Genomic DNA, 19973 nt, shown 5'->3' on the forward strand with positions numbered 1-19973 from the left:
ATGTATTTGCGGTGCGGCCGCCACAAATACTAGATGAAGGTACGGCCAAGTGCGAGCAAGTCGGAGATGATGAGCGGATCCACGGGGATCGCTTCATTTATTCATTCTTTTTTTTTTTTTTACATCACCATTTTCATTGTATTTGTTCATTTTCCATAGGATATCTTCAGTTTGTATAACGACCACTTGAATGATGGAAACCTGTGAAATCATCATTGCACAATGTGTTGTCAAAACGCACGCACACGCACACACACACACACACACACACACAGGCGGCGGAACCGGAATGAACGTTTGCGTCGAGAGGGGACGGGACGTACGTTATCCGATACATACCTAAAGAAAATAAATTAGTCATCGTAAAAAAATCAAAAATACAACTGAAAAAAATTTCACACATTTTACAAATTGACCCCCCCCCCCCACCCACCCCCCCATAGATGTATCTTACAGATATATTTTTCATTATCTTCACCACCGACAAACAAAGAGAAAGTTCATTGTGGTTTTCATTTAAGACATGCATCGTAAACACCGTCATCGTCTTCATCATCATCATCATCGTCATGTGTGTGCATGTGTCCCCTCCCATCATTCATCTCTCCTCATGCATCCTCGTATTCCCTAAAGAAGTGTCCGCTTTCACCCTTGCCTCCCCCCCCAAAAAAACCCCACCTGCTACCTGTTTGGATGAAATATAAATGGGAGGCCACAGGCTGTTCTTCCACACCAAACTCCTCCGAGCACGCCTTCATGGCTCTGGTTTTGTGCACCGGGAAGGCCAACGTTGGAAGCATAAATTGTCCGAAATGTCCGCATACTTTACTTCCACGCCACAAAACAGTTGAACCCGATGCCTGTGTGACCTGGCTGCCCCCGCCCCCCTCCCGGTGAAGCGTTTGATGTGTATTATTATGGTCTGCCGTGAAAAGAGCTTCCTGGCCTATCGCCTTTCAAGGTGGCACAAGACAAAAGGATGAAGAGCGTCCCTGTGATGTGGTTTGAGGCTCAGTGTCGGCCATGTTTTACTGCCCGCGTCAATTGGGGACACTCAGACACCCCCCCTCCCTCCCTCCCCCCACCAACAGAAGCCCACAATGGAGCCTCAGCGGCCCGCGGCGGTGTCCTTTGCCGTTGTGACTCATTTACGAGCGCTAATGTCCTCTTCTTGTTTGCGGCACAAAAGACGTGTTTAGTTTAAGAAATGGAGACGGGTGTTGCAGCTCAGGTACCTTCCCGCTGTGAGGACACGTCGACGTTCCTCTCCTTCCCGTCCACACGCGTGTTATTGCAGACTTGAGGTGTGGGATGCTCCTTCCGAGGGTCTCGGTGCGGTCGGCACCCTGAGGAGACAAACAGCGCGTCAACAACGACATCACATCGCCGTGCTAACTAACGAGCAGGTGGGCGGCTCTCACCTCAGCAGGAGTACGTCCTCACGGAGGCGGACTCACCCCGGGCAGCAGAGTTGGCTGTGGAAAGGGGGAGGGGGGGGGGGGGGGGGACAGACCACGGAGCTATTACTCCAAACACCACTGACATTCCGCTGGAATTGCGGATAAAAAGTCCTCTGTACTTTGGGGCCGCCGCTCCCTGTCATTGACACTTCCTCTCAGCGAGGAAGCGAGAAATTCCACCGGCGGGATAATGGACGGCTAGCACGGAAACGAGCAAACATGGCCGCTCTCTTACGCAACAATGTTGTCGTCTGGCATTGAAGCTGGGCAGCTGGTCAGGGATTTTGGTCCGGCGTTTCGAATGAGTTGGGTTAGCTAAATCCGGGTTGTTTTCATTTTATTGATTAACGCTTTTTTCCCCTGACAAAAACGAGACGGCGAGGAACTGAACATTTCTCTTTGATGACTAGATTAGAAGGAAGTCTGACTGATGAAGAATGAAAGATGCGAGACCGGTGTCGCTCGCCGTGGTCCAGAAAGCGCCCCCGAGTGCGTGGACTGGAGCGGACACGTTCCAACACGCTGTGAGGAACATACATTGTATGGCGAGGTGAACTTCACCTTACCGTGTCTACACGACAGCAGCTGTTCAGCTGCATTCCAGTACATAAACTGGGAAGTTTGTGACATCCGATCAGGAACAGTAAACTACTCGGGACTAGAGGGAGAACTGCAGAGACTGGGATTGTTTCTTTGCTAGCATTTTGAGTGGCCGTGTGTTTTGTTTACGTCTGACTTGCTTGGAATGCTTTGAGGTCAGATCTCAAAAGCGCCGACTGGGAGAGTTGAAACTTCCCAACCACGGCGTAACAACTTCAGGAAAAAACTCCAGTCAAACGTACTTCCACTAAGTAGCTACCTTAGTGCTAAGCTAACAAGAATGAAAGTTGGAGGAAGACAATGTACCGAGAGACTAGTTTCTGATCTTCTCGGACCTTTAGGCCTGATTCTTGTCATTCCCGCTCCGTGAGTCACAAAGGGTCGGTCATGAGAGGTGTCAAAGTTCCCACTCACCGTCACTCTGAACCTTCCTGAGGGTGACGGAGGGCGTGGCGATGGCGGAGGCACGGAAGTTAGCAGGCAGGGTCTCGGCAGAGTCGGAGGTCACGCCTCGCAGGTCCTTCTCTCGGAACATCTTCCTCCAGGAAGGCGAGCGTGTGAAGGTCTTGGTTCCGTCCTGCAGGTCGGACAGAGACGGTCAAATGGTGGCATCTACAAGTCTTCAGCTAGCTGGACAACGGCGCTGACCTCATCAGGCCGTCTCTCCGTCCCCAAGGAGATGAGGGAGTTGTACTCCTGCTCCAGGAGCTGGCGGGCCTGCAGGCAAGAGGCCATGGGCATCATCTCTGACCACACGGGACACGTTAGAGAGTAATAGATTACTCGGGGTCTACTCGGTACCTGCGTGTTCTGATTGGGGATCTGCAGCAGCAGGGCCAGGTCCGTGTAGTCGAAGGTGTCGTCCAGAGCCAGCAGGGCGCCGTGAACGCCGCTCTCACGTAGGTTGTCGGCGTACTCCTTCAGGCCGATGGTCTGCACCCAGCACATGACCCGCTCGTTGGACCACACCATCACATCTGGAAGAGGAGGGGGGCGAGGGGCAGCCACTTCATTAGGTACAACAATCATAACCATGGCGGAGGCGGGACTAAATGATGCAAGAGGATGGAAACGTATACGTGGATGTTCATTGGCGTCCTCGTTAAGCCGCCACATTCCACACCAAGCTGTGGCTTTAAACGTCGAGCAAAATGACTTCCAGCCATTCCAGCACAGTCACTTTAATTGCTTTTAATTGATGTTATTAAGTTACAATCAAAGGGTTTGGCAAATGGGAAAAAGGAGAGGCGGGTCCTCAAGTATGCAGCGTTCACACAGGACTGCGATCTATCTGTGGGGGCTCGGTGTTTGAGTGTGGATGGGTGATGTATCTGTGGCAGTCCATTTTTTCAATTGTTAAAACAAAGTCTCCATCTGGACAATAAAATAAATCACCAATCTTAACTAAATAAAAGTAAAAAAAGTAAAATATATATAACCATAAAGCGAGCGAAGCGCTGCTTTGGCTGCTTATTTGTGTGTTGGCTCTTCATTATGCTTCCATGGGAGACAATGACACAGCATGACGAGGCAGACGGGATTCAGCCCAGCAACCTCGCTCACCTTTGTTCAGGTGGACACTCTCCTCCCTCCTGCGCTCCAGCTCCTTGCGATCGTAGTTGAGGCGCTTGAGACACATGATGCCGTAATGCAAGCTGACCCTGCGAGAGGCGAGAGGCCCACAGGATGAGCTTGGATACCCGCCCGCCCGCACGCTCGCCCGCCATGCAGCACGCCCGCCCGCCATGCAGCACGCCCGCCTCGTAAGTCACCTGTGGAAGCTGTCCACCATCTTCAGCTGTCCTCTCAGCTCCTTCTTGGTCAGGTGGTCCAACATGCGGGCGTCCACCAGCGACTCCATGAAGTAGCTGCGATACTGCGGCAGGCCGAGGCTGGGCAGCCAGTCGTTGCCCACCCACTCGTGATTCATGTCGCCGTACGCCAGGATCTGAAAGGGTGGGAAAAAAGCCGGTCAAGATGGAGGTCCAGCGGTCGGCCTGCAGAGACGCTAGGCGCCGGTGCGGGTCCCTCACCTGATCCCAGCTGAACTCCTTCAGCTCCTGAACGGCGGTGGGAAGAGAGGCGGCGGACAGAAAGAGAGCGAGGTGGCGAGGGGGGGCGTGTGGCGATGGAGGCCAAGCAGAGGAGCGAGGAACCACAGAGGACAAAGGGAGGAAGAGTGTGTTAGTGAACGGGCAATTAGCTGGAAGCACTTCACAGTGAAACGGCAACCACAGGGAGAAGTCGGACAGGAAGAAGGCCCACGCACGCGCACGCACACACAGAAGAAGAAGAGGAGGAGGAGGAGGAGGGACATTCATCAACTTGCTTCTTTTTAAAAAAAATACAATAAAACAAAAAATGACGACAGACAGGATGACACCAACCGGAGGCTTGGTTGCTGCGTTCAAGGACTCCATCTCGGCGTGGGTCATCCAAACGTTACTGGTCGACTGCGGATGCAAAAACAACACGGTGAGTTGAGATTATTTACCCGCCCACATTTCAACGTCTAGTTTGATGTTGCGTTCCCAGGATGAAGTGAAAATGAATTCACTCCAACTCTCTGGATGAGGAAAAAAAGCGGGAATGATGTTGACATTTATTGCATTATATTGGGAATCATATTTCTATATTATTTTTTCTGCGAAATTCCCATGTTTTCTAGCTTTCATAGCAGCTGCTTTAGGTTTGGCGGCGTCTTTAAAGGCGTAGCGGCGTAACAAAGAAAGCAGACGTCTCACAGAGCGGGTGCTGGCGGGGGCGGACGGGCTGGTGAGGGACACCATCTCCTGGATGGCCAGTCGCAATTTGAGGCGGTGCAGCGGGTTGCTGATGCCGATCTCCCGCTGAATCTCCGTATCGGACAGGTTGGCCATGATGGCGCCGCTCTTCACGTTGGCCCGGCAGGCCGCCACGTACCAGGCCGGCATGCCCACCCACAGCTAGAAGGGGGGTCAGCGACAGGTTCGGTGGGGTTGGGGGGCTAAACGGGGACTTGAAGAAGACTTGAAGACGTACCTCCAGCCAGGACACCACGGTGGGTCCATCCCAGGACGCGAAGGGGAGTCCTTGGCGACACGCTTCTTCCAAGAGCTCGTGCCTGGAAAGGAGCGCTTGTCGTTTTATTCCGGTAAATCATCGGGAATGCGAAGCAACGTACTTTTTCTTGCTGCGACGGTCTTTGTCTGCCGGACCGAGAGTGCCGGTCTTGTTCATCGCCATGGCGTCTCCAGAGGCCAGGTCTTCAGAGGGTGTTGATGCTGGGGGATGCACAGGAAGCTCAACTTAACTACATCCTGTTACACGAGCTCCATTTCAAGCAACGAACAAATTGATTAGTGTCCATAAATATGTATGTCTAATATGGACTCCTCCCTCTCTAATAGCCTGATGTTCAAGTGGAGTACCCGGAAGGAACCCAGGTCTTTCCCATCTCCTGACTGTGTGGCCAACTTGATAACCGCTCAACCACTGTGCGGCCCTGTCACACAACACTGCACTTTGTCTTCTATTTAGCGTATTTATTAAGCTGTGGCAACATCTGAGAAAGTTATGTTTAGGTTTCACATTTGCTTCTCAGCAGCCACTATGGTGTGTTCAAGGGCCGCCAAACAAAGTGCGAAATCTCAGCACTTGACATTGTCAGTGAAGCAAAAAGACAAACATGTACAATTGTGTACTTTCTAGTAGTGGTATGTTTATGTATGTACTTTTTATATGCATTGTCACATAAAATGACCTACTTTGGGAGGGAAAAAAGATAAAAATGATTTTTGACAAAAGTTGCTGAATGGTGCTGAATGGTAATATGTGGAGATCCACTTCAATATGTTTGACTTTTATCATTAAAGCTAGTGGAGACACGGGAATAATGGCAAAAAGACTGTCCCAATACTTATGTTGCTTACCAAGAGAAGACGAGCCATCCCGCCCGGGTTGGCCCATCCTGCCCTTCTCCTTCTTCCAAAAAAGTCGCCCGATGGAAGACTTGATGCTCTTCTTCTTGCTGGACTTGTGCAGGGAGTCCTGGCTGCTGTTGGTGCTGCCGCCATCTGCTGACAGACTGGAGGAAGCGCGAGCAAGTCAGTCAGCGGATGCCTTCGGGTCTTTGGACCTCGGAACCCGCCTCACCTGCGGAACTCGCGGGGGTCATCCAGCATGGCCCCCGGGTGGGTGAGGGTCATCCTGTCCAGGCGCAGCGCCCGCGGCGTGGGAGGGGGCGTGGAGTCGAGGAGGGCGAGGGAGCGATCATCGTCTTTGTTGTTCTAAAAACATTTCAGAGGAACCAGAAATGAATAGTGGAGGATGACGAATGTCCCAGTGGACATCTTTGGATCTTCTAATGAAGGAAGAGGTCCCTCGTGCACCTGTCTGTCATTCTCACGGGCCGGCGAGTGAGGAAGGCGAGGGGTGGAGTGTCCCGAGCTGGGGGGAGAGGGAGAGGCCAGCGTGGAGGAGGTGATGGAGGAGGGGATGAAGCCCCGCCCGGTGCCATCCCTCCCCAGGGAGGACGGCGGCATGGGTGGACTGTCCAGAGCCACGCTGCTGACCCGGCTCTCGATCTCCTCGGCACGAAGCTCTGTGTTCTCCTTCTCCTCCTGGATCAGCCTGGGTTGTAGGAGGAGGAAAAAAGTCCCTGCAGCTGGTAGCTTCATTTAGCATGTAGCATGTAGCATGCGAGGGGGGACCCCAAACATGTCTTACTTGATCTCCTTGTTGATGGCCTCCAGCTGTTCCTGCAGCATGATGGCCAGCGTCTGCACGTCCGTCTGTCCGCTGGGGGACAGCAGCTCGGAGCCGAAGCGATGCTCGCCGTCGTCCTCGTCATCGGAGCAGCCCACGTCCACGCCGTGCTCGTAGCCGGCCCCCAGCAGGGCCCCCGTCTCCCAGTCTGTATACTGCAGTAGAGATCAGACCAACATAGTCTTTAGTCTTTCAGCCATGTTGACACTAGCGTGGAACGTTTATTTCGATCCTGGCATAGTCAGTGTGGGGGTGTCTGTGTTTCTTGTGTTATTTTTGTTGCACAGTGAGCGAGGTTGGACTTATTGTTCTCTGACCTCCTGCTGGTTTGTGCCATTTTATGCCGTCTTAATTTTACCTTGGTGGCATCCTCTCGCACGGAGCTCCAACGCGCACGGTGGCTGCGCCTGACTCCGCCCCCGAGGGAGGTGTTACCGAAGGCATCCAGGTGAGTGGTGGAGCCCGCCGGGAGGGACCCGCCCCCATGGGAATACCGCAACTCCAGAGCGCTGCCAGGCAGGGATCGACTGGAGAGATAAGGATAAAATGGGAGGGTTGGTTGTGCCCGCAGGAAGGAATGAGGTCATGCAGCGTATGACGCACGACGCGCACACAAACGGCATGGGTGGGGGTGGGGGTGGGGGTGGGAGTGGCTGTGGGAAGGAGCTGCAGATCAGGTGTTCATTCAACTTGACAATACATCACTTTGTCACGTTTGACGAGGTGTGGAGGGGCCCCACCTGGAATACGAGCCGCCGGGCCTGGCTCTCAGTTGGTCCAACTCCAGCTGAAGACGCTCCAGCTCCGCTATGAGCTGGTCCTGGGAGGGGGGCGGGCGGGGGGCACAGAGTCAGTGAAAACCGGAACAACATAACCGGCAGGAGTCCAATGAGGGTGTGACGCCTCACCTTGTTGGTGAGGAGATCATCCTGAAGTTTCTTCATGTTGGACAGCTCCTCAGAAAGGGCGTTCTAGAAGACGTGGGGGGGGCATGAGTCAAGTGACTATTTATTAGTATTTATTCATACTGGATGACAGCATCTGCTCATATCCCTCATTTGTGGAATGAGGGAGGGCGTGGCCTAAGGAGTTTTTTTTTCCCTGCAGGCCAAACAGGGAGGGTGGGGGCTCACCTTCTCCTCCAGGGCGGCCATCCGCTCCTTCAGGTGCAACTGCAGCCTCTCGTTGGACTCGGACAGCAGCTTGTCCACTGTGTCGGAGAGACGCTTGTTGTGTTCGTCGTTCATCCTTTCCCGTTGCCTCGCCTGGGGAGGTGGGGCGGGATGGAAACAGGATGAAAGAGTGACGAGGTGGGGTGGGGGGGGGGGCAGAGTGGGAGGAGATTTCATAACAAGTCTTCTGTTTGACATCAAGATTCTGATCTTTTGCTTTAGAAAATTAGCCAGCCTTTGTGCGGCTCGCACGCAGCCCCACTCGGGGCGCCGTGAGGGGGTGGCGGTAAGAAGGAGGGCCGGGAGTGGGGGGGGGGTGGAGAAGCAAAGCGTGACTCACTCGCTGCAGCTCTTGGTTCTTCTCCTCCAGTTGCGCCTCCATCTGTCGCAGGCGCTCCTCAAAGTTGCCGTGGCGCTCCTCGGCCTGAGTGTCGGAAGGACTAGGAGTTAGCGGACCTAGCATGCGTCACAGGCAACGAGCGGCCTCGCTCTCACCCCTCCATCTTGCCTCGACACGTAGGCGCTAATTGGGGACGTTTAAGATGTTTGGCAGCAGCTGGCAGGATAATGAATGCGCTTTTATTTTGGCATCAGTCAAAAGCTTCCAGAAATGCTGGAGGTGAGCAGAGGAGCATTTCGCTCCGTCGCTCGTTCGGCGTACGGTTCCTGACGTGTCGGGCTTTACTAGACCGGCAGTTGACATACACTCGACAGAAACAACACTTGTTTTTGCTCAGCTCACCTCAAAGACCTTTTGGAGTGGCCTTTTATTGTGGCCAGCCTAAGGCGCTAATCACTAACGCGCCAATCACGCCCGCCACACACCTTGTTGAGGGCTGCCACTCGCTGAGCCAGCTGAGCTTCGATCTCAGGCAGCGTCTCGGCTCGTTGCAGAGTTTGCTGCAGTTTCTGCTTGGCGTCGTCCAGACGCTCCTGAAGCTGCCGGTTCTTCTCCTCACTCTGCAGAGGGACAGCGGCGTGTTGCCAGATGCGCTAGCAGGAATGTTGTTAGGGATACCCCCCCCCACACCTGTCTGTAGAGAGACTCTTTGCTGGCCAACTCGTTCTCCAGCTTGTCTTTGATGTCATGGAGAGACGTCGCCTCCCGCTGGGCGCTGAGGTACCTGCAAGCGGCAAAACAACGTCAGATGGGCAGGGCGGGGCGGGTGGGGAGTCCAGGCGTGTTGTGGAGGGAAAAATACACACATACCTACGCTCTAGTGTGGTAATTCTCTCCTCCATGTCCTCTCTTTGACACAGCGCCTGGGGAGAAGACAAATGATGAGGAGAGCCAGGGGCGGACTCGCCATCGGGAGTTTGGGGAGTTTTCCCGATGGGCCGACCATTAATGGGACGATGGACAGCCATTTGTTTTACTTTCATTTATTTGTGTTTACCAAGTATCTACTGGGGATGGGTACTTTCACATTTGAACTGATGCGGTACCGATGACGGGTACCCGGGAACCAGTACTCTACAGTACTTTTGTGTGTATGAAATACACACCTGGGATTTCATGACCGATTTCATTCATTAAAAGGGTAAAAAAAAATCGGACTTATTTCAGCTTCTGGCTTTGCCTTCTTGCTTTGGGAATTGAAGATTGTTAGGAGTTGGGGGCGGTGCCACAACGCTCCTGGCGTTTTGGTGACAAAAGATGGCACCTTTTGATTTTACCTGTGGCGGTGCTTGGTCGCATTGGCGGAATTGGGTCTGTGACTATCAAAGTACTATTTTTGGTACCTAACCCTGGTAACTATGGTAACCTCCAAGGCGGCCATGGCAGCTTGCAGACCCAACACATCAGAGGGGGTGTGTTAGCCACCAGGCCCCCCCTGTATGGTGTGGTCATCAAGCATTATGTTAACCAGGCCCGGCACGTCTTTGATTGATGATTTTTAATTTTTGCATTTCCTGTCCAAGAGCCTGTACAGTAAGACGATAAGTCGTAGGCCGTTTTGGTTTGCAGGTGCCATTTTTGGAGATATGGACTGTTCCATATGGACTCCAGTTTTCCTTCGTTCTCTTGCTGATGTTTAATTTAAACATAAATATGTTTAGATGATGTTGAGCTTGTTTTCAAGTCAATAACAAAATAACAAATAGCAAAACAAATAACAAAAGCGTGACCCACAAATGGCCCCTGTGCCGCAGTTTGGATCCCCCTGATCTAGTCTCACCTCCTTCACATCACGTTGGAGTTTCTGGTTGGCCTCCTCCGACCGGGCCAACTCCCTCCTGGCGGACGTCAGCTGCTCCTCGATCTCGCCCACCTTACAGGAAGTGAGAGGGCGTGGGTCAGGTCACCTCTGTGCTGGAGGGGCGGCGCCCCCCCTGCCCAGGCGTGACCATCCCCTGGTACCTGTCTGCACATGAGCGCCAGTCTCTCCTTCAGCTGGCCCAGCTCCGATCTCTGGCGCTCTATCTCGCCCTCCCGCTGCCGGTCGATCTCGCCGTCATCCAGGATGGAGGAGGGGCCGTTGGGCAGCCGCTGCGTTGACATTCATCAGGTTAAATATTGAAATATGCAAATCTAATATGTTGCTCGTGTGGCTTAAACAACCTCCTTGTCGAGTCCTTGCTGTCGCCGCTTGATTTGCTCTCGCAGGGACAAAACCTACAACATCAAGAGTGGGCGTCATGAGTGGAGGGAGGGGGGGCCGCTGTGATATTTGCTCAACGGACTTCCTGCGAGGACGACTGCAGCTCGTCCTCCAGCACCGCCACGCGCTCCAGCGCCACGCGCAGTCGCTCCCGGACCTTCTCGTCCAGAGCTTTGTGGTGCTCAAAGAGGGACTTCAGGGCCTTGAGGACCTCCACCTCGCTGGAGACCCCCGCTGGGGACTGGGCCTGCCTCTTCACCACCGTCATCCTCAGGCTGCGCTCGTGACGAGACACCAGGCACTCCAGGTGCTCCAGCAGCAGCTGGAAGAACACGAAGGTCAGTTAGCAAAAGGACCTTATATCGGACGTGGAATCAGGAAGTCTACTGACTCGTGTGTTGTTGCGCTCGGCCTTCAGCTCGGCGATCTCCTCCTCGCGCTCCAGCAGCTGCTCCCTGCACAGGTTCAACTCTTTGGTGAGCACGGCAAACTCCTGCAGGGCCACAAGAGGGCACTGTTACCGACTCTATAGCTTCAGCATCACCTCCTGATGTTCCTCAAAACAAACACATGAGTAATTGAGATGCCCATCAAATTTAGAATTTTCATGCACCCCCCCTCCAATATTCCAGCAGTTAATTGGCTCCAGAGCCAACCGTGGTGAATTGAATTGAATTAAAAGTGAATTTCCACAAACAATGATTCCTTATTTATGGATTTTCCTATTTCCAACCTTCTAAATATGCTTATTAACATTACTAAAGACTTCCAGAAATAACACCCCTATTGTCACCTTTACTCTCAAACTACCCAATGTAGCACGCATAATAATAAAGAATGAATAAGATTCGTGGCTGCACGAGTGGATAGGCCACACAGTTCGGACCAGATTTCGATTCCACCCTCGGGTATCTCTGTGTGGAGTTTGCATGTTCTCCCCGTGCATGCGTGGGTTTTCTCCGGGTACTCCGGTTTCCTCCCACATTCCAAAAACATGCTAGGTTAATTGGCCACTCCAAATTTGTGTCTCACTGAACATTACATTAACATTACTGACACCTAGTGACCAGTGTAGAATACTACATACAGTATCGCGTTTTAGAATGAGTCTCCTGAATGCCTTATATTTGCCCGAATATATATATGTATATATTATGCAGGCAAAAATACATAACATTTGCTTAAATATGCCTATTTTTGCCTGATGATAGCCAGAAAAAAGGCTATTTTCAGAGGAAAAAATGTGATTTGTAAATACTGAATATGCGGTGTGTCACTTTCCATAAGACCTCTAGAGCAAACAGGAAGAAGACAACAGACCATGCAGCAAACCGACCAGCCCTCCTTAAACATGGCCGCCATCATGAAGTCCAACACTATGATTATGTGGCATCTAAAATGATCTTTGTTGTGTAATAACCCAGAAAATGTGTTTCCCTGTAGGTTAGCAGAGCGCCGCCATGATGGGCATGAGGCCAACTGACAGAGAGCGCTTGTCAAATTGTGCAATTACATGTAATTGCCTCTGGTGTAGCTATGCGGTATCCACAGCAACACTTCAACAACAAAGGGGGGGGGGTGTTTTCATTTTTATGTGTCATCAACACAAAAAAGAACTTCTTGAAACGCCTGACCTGCACAGAAGTCATGGAAACAATGCTTAGGCTCACTAGCCAGGAAAATCTATTTAAGAGGCAAACAGCGCCACCTATTGCGCTGTCCAGGCAGAACGCGGTACGCCGACTGGGCTGCGAGGACGCTTGTTTGACAAGATGGCCGAGTGTGCAGATGGCGTGTTCTGAGCCCAAAAGGATTCTGAGAGAGTTTTGGGCTGAGTTCAAGGAACAGGATGGTGTGAAGTGCATCACACGTTCTAGAATCTTCTCCCTCTAGTTTGCATCACCTGATTCCAACATGCAGCAGTATGCTCATCATTATGTCCTCTCTCACTCGCCGTGCTTCTTTGGTTTGGCTTTTTTTTATTCCACACTCTGTTCCTTCTCTCTCTTGGCAACACACAGACGAACTCCATGAACCCGTCCCTCGTAGAATCTATAACAGCCGCTAGGTTTGCCACTGCGCGTCTCAAAAAGACGTCCAATCTGGCCTAACGTTTCTCACACCCCTCCAGTCCAAACCTTTCATTTTGTTCATTTGGTGCACTTGCATACTTACATATGCTTAAGTCCTTTGGGTGCATAAGTTCACACAGAAGTACCGCTAAACGCCGTGCGGCGTCAGTACCCGGATGTTGCGCTCAACACGCCCCAAATGGTGACTACAGAGACAGATGCCCATTCCTCGCCATCTTGACTAACTTGAGTGGTTGCAAGTCACATTGGTTGTGCCACGTTTGTCTGCGCTTTGTACATGCAGTGCCCTCACGTCCGGCTTCACCTGCATTGTTTCTGACAAAGTGTGTCCGACAATGAGTGCTCCTCCTCAGGCAGGCTGGGTGGAGGCACTGCCCTCACGCCCGGCTTCTCCTTAGCGGTGCCGAGGTTACCACTCTTTGAGTAAGTCAGGGGTTTCCTACCAGTAGCTCTCCAAAAGGGTTCAACAAAATTAGCAAATGGGGTCTGGAAGTGTTCCACAGTGCTCGGGAGTGTGACCAATCACAACGGAGTGGGCATAACCACAGGCGGGCCATGGGTGGAATCCATTTAAACAGAGCGATTTGGAAATGCAAAGAAAGATCTAGAAAACTTCCTGTGCGGGTTATTATGTGTAGCTGCTCTATAGGAGTCCACAAAAGGGCCAAAAATTAGCATCATTTTATTTTTTCTTTGGATTTGTAGCAGCTTCCCTTCTTTTTACACTTCCAGTGTGCCTAAAGACTTGATTGAAATTATATAGTGTAGAATGAGATGGATAGATTCTAGCTCTGAACTGGAGTAGTCCTACCTGGGGGAGGGCGATGGACAGCTGCCTCTGGAGGGACTCCTTCTCGTGTCCCAGCTCCCGCAGGCGGAGGTGGGCGGTCCCCAGGCTGTCCTGCGTCTCTCTCAGGCTCTCCAGGAGCCTCTCCCTCTCCGTCAGCATGTTGACCATCAGAGACTCCAGGTTGCCCGTGCTGCCCCCTTCGTCGCCTCCGCCGCCCCCACGCGGGTCCCTGCTGCCATAGCCCCCCATGCCTCCCATGCCGCCGCCCATTCCTGCGCCGCCTCCTGCCGGCGAGGACGAGCCGCCTCCTGCGCCGCCGCGCCCATCCTCTGAGATGGTGGGCATCACCTCGCACATCATCTTGAAGCCTGTGTGTGTGTGTGTGTGTGTGTGTGTGTGTGTGTGTGTGTATGTGTGTGAGGGAGGGGTTCTAAGGTTTGGTCATGTGAAGCTCAGGTGTGTGATTGGTTGAGTCCTTGGGTGAGGGGCCGGGGTGAGGAGGGGTGGGGTGCAGGTGAGGTGGTGCAGGGGTGAGAGAGGGAAAAGCGCAGATGGGGGTGGACGCCCCCTGACCCCCGGCCCAGGCTTCAGTGAGACCAGAGAAGAACCTGTGAGAAAGAGGAAAAGATTACAAACATCTAAACACACGCTGATGCTGCAGTCTGGCAGCCATGATGGTGTGCGTGTGCCGTAGTGAATGTTTGTTAGCGTTTAGCAGAAAGGCATTAAACAGCAGGCCTGGGGGGTTTTGGGGGGGGGGGGGGGCAGGATGGAGGGTCCACGCTCTCATAAGAAAAAAAGGTGTTGTCATGATGAAGTAATGAAATATTTGGTTTATTTTATCCCGGTGATGCCAGGGTGGGAAGAGGGTGGTTGTCTCGTGCAGGGAACGTAGGAACATTCCCAGACTTGCAGGTGGGAGGTGTCAATCATCCTTTCGTCATCACGAGGCCTAATTAAGACATTTCAACATGGTGGAAAGCCTTTTTTTTTTTTTACATCGACGCCTGTTTCCTTCCAACACCCCTCAACGACACCACTCCCTCCGCCTCATCTCACACAGCACCCCCACCCATAAAAACAGCTGGACGGTCTAAACACCGATGATGATGATGATGATGATGACGATAGTGGTGATGATTTCCGGGCCTGGCCGAGCGTCTCCTTACCCGACTCATAGTGGAGCGAGGATGGGAAGGCAAGGTGCATCGAGGCCGGCCTCAGTCCATCAGAGCGTCGTAGAGGCGGCGGCCGCAGGTTGTCCTGTTCCAGCCCGGTTAGCAGGCTGCTCCATCCCCTCCCTGCGCGATGGGAGCGACGGTACCCTGAACTATCAAGATGGCCGCCCTGTGCGCGAGATACTTCCGGAGGCGATTTCACAATAAAAGCAAATAGGATCGCGTGAACCCTGAATGAACGTTTGGAAACACAAGCAGCCAAACAATCAAGCACTTTCGTTGACGCCATTGTCTTATGTAATGATCAAGATTTAAGTTTTAAGCAGTTAATTTTGAAGCATCACAAGTGATTTTCTTGTCATCTTTACATTTAACACAGCTTCTGTATCGTGGTATAGGGATTGTCGTTCATCAAACCTGAAATAAAAGACTACACTACAACTCGTCCACGCTTCACTCTTACTTCGAAAACCTCCGCCAATACTTCCGCCTTCAGCTGACGTCTGTGTGCACCTGACCACTTCCTGTCATTCGTCTTCCCGCATCTCCATCACAGGAAGACGCCTTGAGACGTAAAGCACCTTCCCTCCGCCTCGAATGGCGTCTTTTCATCACGTTCAGACACCAACGCCGTCGCGTTTTTACGCTGCAATTGATCGCTGAATTCGGATGACTACATTCAACTTAGGTTTAATAGACAATAGCGCCCTCTGTTGTGCGAAAGACAAAACTGCAAGGTGTTGAAAGCGTTAACATTAACATAGAAATACATTGTAATAATAAAATTAATAAAAGTAAAGTAAATAAAACTAAAATAATAGATAAAATGTTTTTCCTTTTCCCACCATTATCCCTCTCAGCCAATCAGAGCTAATCGATGGCGATGCTGAGGGATATATATATATATATATATATATTTTTTTTTTTTTTTTATATCAAATCAATGTAGTATAGTCATGGGGTTGTAGCCTCCTTTTAAAAAGTTGAGTGACACCTCCCAAAGCTTCCGAAACCTTTTCTTTCCATATGACGCATCATGGTGACAGCGGAATCTCAACAATTATTTTCAACACCCACCTTACATCCTGGCTTCTTACTTACTTACTCGGGCGTCTTTATTTGGAGGACGTGACGGACAGGAGGCAGCTGCGTGCACACCAGGAGGGGCGGGGCCATGTGAGGTCAGGGCGGGTCAGTGGATGAGAGGAATGTCCTGAAGGGCGGCGGCCAAGGAGCATCTCGGGCAGCCAGGGTCCCCCGGGGGGGCTGTGACAGGATGACGGGCCCAGTGGAGAAGTTCTACTTCTAAAAAGGGTTCTACTGGTTTTTGAGGGAAGAAAAACTCAAGCACATGCAAGGCAGTTAAACAATACATGTCAACACACACGTGTATGTGTGTATATATACTATACGTATATATATATATATATATACACGAACACACACACACAGTAGATTTTTTTTGGACTTACTGACAATGTCAATGTATTAAAAAAACAAACAATTTGGACATTAAATTAACAATTTATTTACATTTAAATTCACAGCAACCCTCCCCCCCAAAATAATAAAACCAAAACTGCAATCTTGAATCTCATACGGACCACAGCAAAGAACACTTAGCAACATTCTGTGAAGCAGTGCACATCGAGGTGTGTGTGTCTGTGTGTGTGTGTGTTGTATTTATTTATCCACTTCATTCCGGCGGCCTGCCACAAACCTATATGGTGCTACATGTTCCTCCTTCAACACGTTATAAGACACTTGATATACCAGAGAATAAGAAGACATAGCAGGAGGAACCGGTGTTGCCAATTTTTTGTTCTCGACACTCCATTTCGTTGTTGACTATCAACTATTCCTCAAAAAATAGACCTTAAATTGCATTAGGGTTAGGGTTAGAAGTAAATTGGAAGGGCTAGCTAATTAGCTTGCTAGCAAAACCTATGCCGCTTATCCTCTTTCGGGTCGTGCCGGTATGCTGGAGCCTATCACAGCTGACTGGTTGAGCCGCAGGAAACATGGAACCAATTAACCACGATAAACGAGGGAATACTTTAGTGAGTCGGGAGAGTTTGGAGTCTGACATGAAAGAACGTATCGACCTTCTCAACGAGCAGCGGTGTGTCTGAGTGTGTGTGTGTGTGTGTGTGTGTGTGAGAGACTGTTCAAGTGTGTGTCGGCAGGTTCTGCGGTGGTTCTGCAGGTAGATGATTCTGCACTTCAGCTTCAACTGCAACCTTTCCTGCTGAGAAAGACAAGAAGACAACTCACTCAAGCCCATCTCTGGAGGTTCATCACCTTCGTCACTCTCAAAGCGCACCTTTATCTTCTGCTTTTGAAGGCTGGAACTGCAGTTCCCCGTGAGGTCCAGAAGGCGGCTGCCCATCAACTACCTGCTGCTCCTTCTGCCTCTGAGACATCTCCATCACGGCCTGGAATAACAAACATTGTCAGGTCTTCTCACGATTGAACAAAATGTTCGAGTACAGGGGGTTGTGTCAGGCGTGGTTACCTGCTGGTACTCCCGCCTCTGGGCCTCCAGGGCTTTGCCTCGCTCCTTCAGCAGCTCCTGCTCCTGACGCAGAGTCTCCGCCCTCTTCTTCAACTCCTCCTCTTTGTCACGGAGCTCAGCTTCAAAGCGCTGGAGCTCCTCCTCCGTGTACAAGGGCTTGGCGTCCAGCGTCTGGAGATGATGGTAACGTGAGGTTGGCAAAGCCTCCAGCAGCATAAATCAGATTATGAACAGGACTTTCTGAATGGAGGTGGTTCCAACTGTGTCCAGTAGAGGGCATCATAACACACCTCATACACAACTGCTCTGACAGGGAAGAAGACAACGTGGCAGGAGGGATCAGTGTTGCAATATTTACCGAGTATCAGAACCCTAATTCTGTTTTTCAAAAATGGGACATTTTTGGACGGGCAGGTTGCCGTCCTGTGGGAAATACGGTAGAAATGTCAGGTGGTTACTGACCTCCCATTCTTTGGGATTATTAAACTCCTTCTTCTCCGTGGACTTGAGGAACTCCTCCAGGCTGACAAGTCGATCTTTGTTGGTGTCCACCTTCAGGGAAGAAAGACAGATTAAGGAAGCATCCTTCTTTGGGTTCTTAGGTCTTCTGAGCGCGTCATCTCGCTGTTGTAGACAAGCACATTCATATTGCTCTAGCCATCTAGAACTTTGAGGAAAATATTCCATTCCTAATAGCACGTCCACAAGAAAAATAAGAAAAAAAAAAGTCTCACGTTCTTCATGATATGCTCCCTCATCCTCAGCCTCTCCTCCTCCATCTCCATCATGTCGTCCTCCTCGTTCTTGGGGTCATAGACCTTCTCCAGCTGCGAGAGGTTCATGGTGAACAAACTAGAACTGCGTGGACACAGCACAGAGACGCCCTCTCACCTCTTTGGTGAAAAGAGCCTCCAGCTCCTGCTCATCTAAGACGCCGTCTTCGTTGGTGTCTAACGAGGTCAGAGGGCGAGCGAGGTCACACGGTGGACTAGTGAACAAGATAGGAGAAGGAGACGGGAGCTCTCACTCACCGTGAAGTTTGAAGAAGGTCTTGGGGTTGAACTCTTTGGGATCCAGTCCATCCGTTTCCTCCCAGACTTCTCTCAGCTGAGCAACACTGCCCTGATGACAGGAAGCAGAGAGACACATGTCACGATGCACTTCCTGTTTACGGCAAGTAACCTGCACGGCCACCCACGGGAGCGTTGACTTTGGGGTGCTGGCGATGTTTCTCCTTCAGCTCCTGCATTCGCTTCTCCTCTTTCTCCCTCTTCTCCTGGTCCAGACCCTTCAGGTACTCGCGCCTTTCATGCTCCTTCAGCATCTCGTAACGCTTGAACTCTTCGTGTCTCTCGGCGTCGTAGTTCTCCAGGTCTTTGGTGGCCTAGAGACACGAGGTTAGTACAAGGTGTGCCTCGCTCGTGTGTGCCGGTAAAACATGGCCGCCGGGTCTTACGGTGGAGATGAGCAGCTCCAGGTCTTTGGCCTCAAACGTGTTCTGATTGTGTGGGTCCAGATGTTCAAATTGTTTGAGCAGGGAGGCGTGGTCCATCTGCAGGCCTACAAGACACACACAGGTATTAAGTATCTTCTCAGTTTCCACTGAAAAGAGTGAATCTCCGTGCTGGCCTCACTCTGCGTGTTGGTGCTGTCCAGTTTGGCCTTGAGCAGCATCCTCAGACGAGACACTTCCTGCCGCTTCAGCTCATCCAGACGAGTCCTGACGTTGTGGCTCACCAAGTCCAGTTCTTTACTCAGGCGGCCGTTCTACCAGGAGGAGATTGTTAGCATCTGTGGTCAAACGGGAAACAGGCGGCGATTACCTTAATGTCCTCCGTGTTGGCCGTCTGCAGCTTCTCTCGGAAGTGAGGGTCCGTCTCCAAGACCTCGATGACTTCTCTGAGGTATCGGTCGTAGTACAAACCCGTGTCCTGGAGTTTAGTGTTGCAGTGACGTCAGACGTGTCAAACAACAAACGAGCTCAAGACAACAAAGATTCTAACCATGCTCTCCTCTTGACCGTCCTCTTTGACGTCCGGGTGGACCTCGTTGCGGTCGATGGGCACCGACCACACCCCGGCAGAGACGAGGAGAAGCAGCAGCGACGCACTTTCCAACTCCATCCTCCTATAAGTCAGAAAAGAGAAATCAAGGCGTCTCAACAGCATACCAAAATCAACACTTCAATTACACACTTCATGAGAGTCAGTCAAAAAAATCTGCCTTTGAAACGATAATATTACTTACTTTTTACTTCAATAGCAACCTGGTAGACTATTACATGATTGTTAGGTGTACCTAATTTACACACCAGTAGTAGATAGCTGGCGATTAAACAACACGCCGAATTAAAACAGAGGAGGTATAACCAAGCAATTTCAGGTTTTATTCTATTTTTTTTTATTCTATTAACGTTCGAAGTCAAGAATATCATATTTCTCCAGGGAGTTCGTCATATGACATTTATTTTAGGAGTACAAGTCGTGCTATTGACTCCAACAAGAACACGATACTCAAAACTTAAAACGACTTTAGGAAATATTTTAACTAGTTCGGGTAGGAATATGAGCTAAGTAAACCTATTTACTGTTTTTGGCTTTGACATGATTCGCTAGCTAGCTAGCTAGCTATAGCTAAACAAAAGGCATAAATAGCAACCCGTTAAATGCGTAGCTCCACTTTCAGGTCAATTATGTGCTCAAAATGATCATTTACATCGCGAAACTGATAATCCACATTGATAAAAATGCTTTTAATTCAGGCTTACCGCAGGTGCATGTTTCCAACGTATGGGCCCTGATCCAGGAAGTGCGACG

At 50.9% G+C, this 19973-nt stretch overlaps 2 protein-coding genes across 3 annotated transcripts; both read right to left on the minus strand.

Moving 5' to 3' along the window:
- Positions 1 to 104: 104 nt before the first annotated feature.
- On the minus strand, positions 105 to 14808 carry ppfia3 (PTPRF interacting protein alpha 3). The gene is made up of 31 exons (XM_058048411.2): positions 14634 to 14808; positions 13486 to 14072; positions 10973 to 11074; positions 10664 to 10903; positions 10542 to 10595; positions 10341 to 10469; positions 10159 to 10251; positions 9189 to 9241; positions 9009 to 9102; positions 8804 to 8938; positions 8319 to 8402; positions 7940 to 8071; positions 7715 to 7777; positions 7547 to 7626; positions 7165 to 7333; positions 6768 to 6961; positions 6431 to 6671; positions 6195 to 6328; positions 5972 to 6126; positions 5224 to 5323; positions 5082 to 5163; positions 4805 to 5005; positions 4448 to 4513; positions 4094 to 4120; positions 3833 to 4008; positions 3624 to 3721; positions 2862 to 3037; positions 2709 to 2777; positions 2475 to 2637; positions 1422 to 1475; positions 105 to 1346 (listed from the first exon to the last, which is right to left on the minus strand). The coding sequence occupies exons 2-30, from the start codon at positions 13822 to 13824 to the stop codon at positions 1423 to 1425; spliced, it is 3702 nt and encodes a 1233-aa protein (XP_057904394.2). The 5' UTR covers positions 13825 to 14072; positions 14634 to 14808; the 3' UTR covers positions 105 to 1346; position 1422.
- A 1338-nt stretch (positions 14809 to 16146) lies between these two features.
- nucb1 (nucleobindin 1) lies at positions 16147 to 19971 on the minus strand. 2 transcript variants are annotated; one of them, XM_058048519.2, is made up of 13 exons: positions 19925 to 19971; positions 19161 to 19284; positions 18981 to 19088; positions 18792 to 18924; positions 18614 to 18717; positions 18356 to 18541; positions 18189 to 18279; positions 18049 to 18107; positions 17892 to 17984; positions 17620 to 17709; positions 17158 to 17328; positions 16966 to 17077; positions 16147 to 16887 (listed from the first exon to the last, which is right to left on the minus strand). In XM_058048519.2, exons 1-13 carry the CDS (start codon positions 19933 to 19935, stop codon positions 16811 to 16813), a joined length of 1359 nt encoding a protein of 452 aa, XP_057904502.2. In that variant the 5' UTR covers positions 19936 to 19971; the 3' UTR covers positions 16147 to 16810. The 2 variants fall into 2 exon arrangements, with proteins under 2 accessions (XP_057904502.2, XP_057904501.2); XM_058048518.2 differs by having other exon boundaries at positions 16147 to 16890.
- Between the last annotated feature and the right edge of the window lie 2 nt (positions 19972 to 19973).

The sequence above is a fragment of the Doryrhamphus excisus genome, linkage group LG16 (genome assembly GCF_037039965.1).
Source record: "Doryrhamphus excisus strain RoL-2023G ecotype Guam linkage group LG16, RoL_Dexc_Guam_v1.1, whole genome shotgun sequence".
Lineage (NCBI taxonomy): Eukaryota > Metazoa > Chordata > Actinopteri > Syngnathiformes > Syngnathidae > Doryrhamphus > Doryrhamphus excisus.

Bases quoted from the DNA above. Each gene is read 5' to 3' on its own strand.
- ppfia3 (XM_058048411.2), bottom strand. From the start codon at position 13,824: ATGATGTGCGAGGTGATGCCCACCATCTCAGAGGATGGGCGCGGCGGC. The intron at 8,403-8,803 runs GTGTGTGGCGGG...TCCGACACTCAG, and splicing joins GAGTGGCAGCCCTCAACAAG to GCCGAGGAGCGCCACGGCAA. The intron at 4,009-4,093 runs GTGAGGGACCCG...CCACCCTTTCAG, and splicing joins AGGAGTTCAGCTGGGATCAG to ATCCTGGCGTACGGCGACAT.
- nucb1 (XM_058048518.2), bottom strand. The intron at 18,925-18,980 runs GTAATCGCCGCC...TCCTCCTGGTAG, and splicing joins CCAACACGGAGGACATTAAG to AACGGCCGCCTGAGTAAAGA. The intron at 17,985-18,048 runs GTGAGAGGGCGT...AACCTCTCGCAG, and splicing joins AGGCTCTTTTCACCAAAGAG to CTGGAGAAGGTCTATGACCC.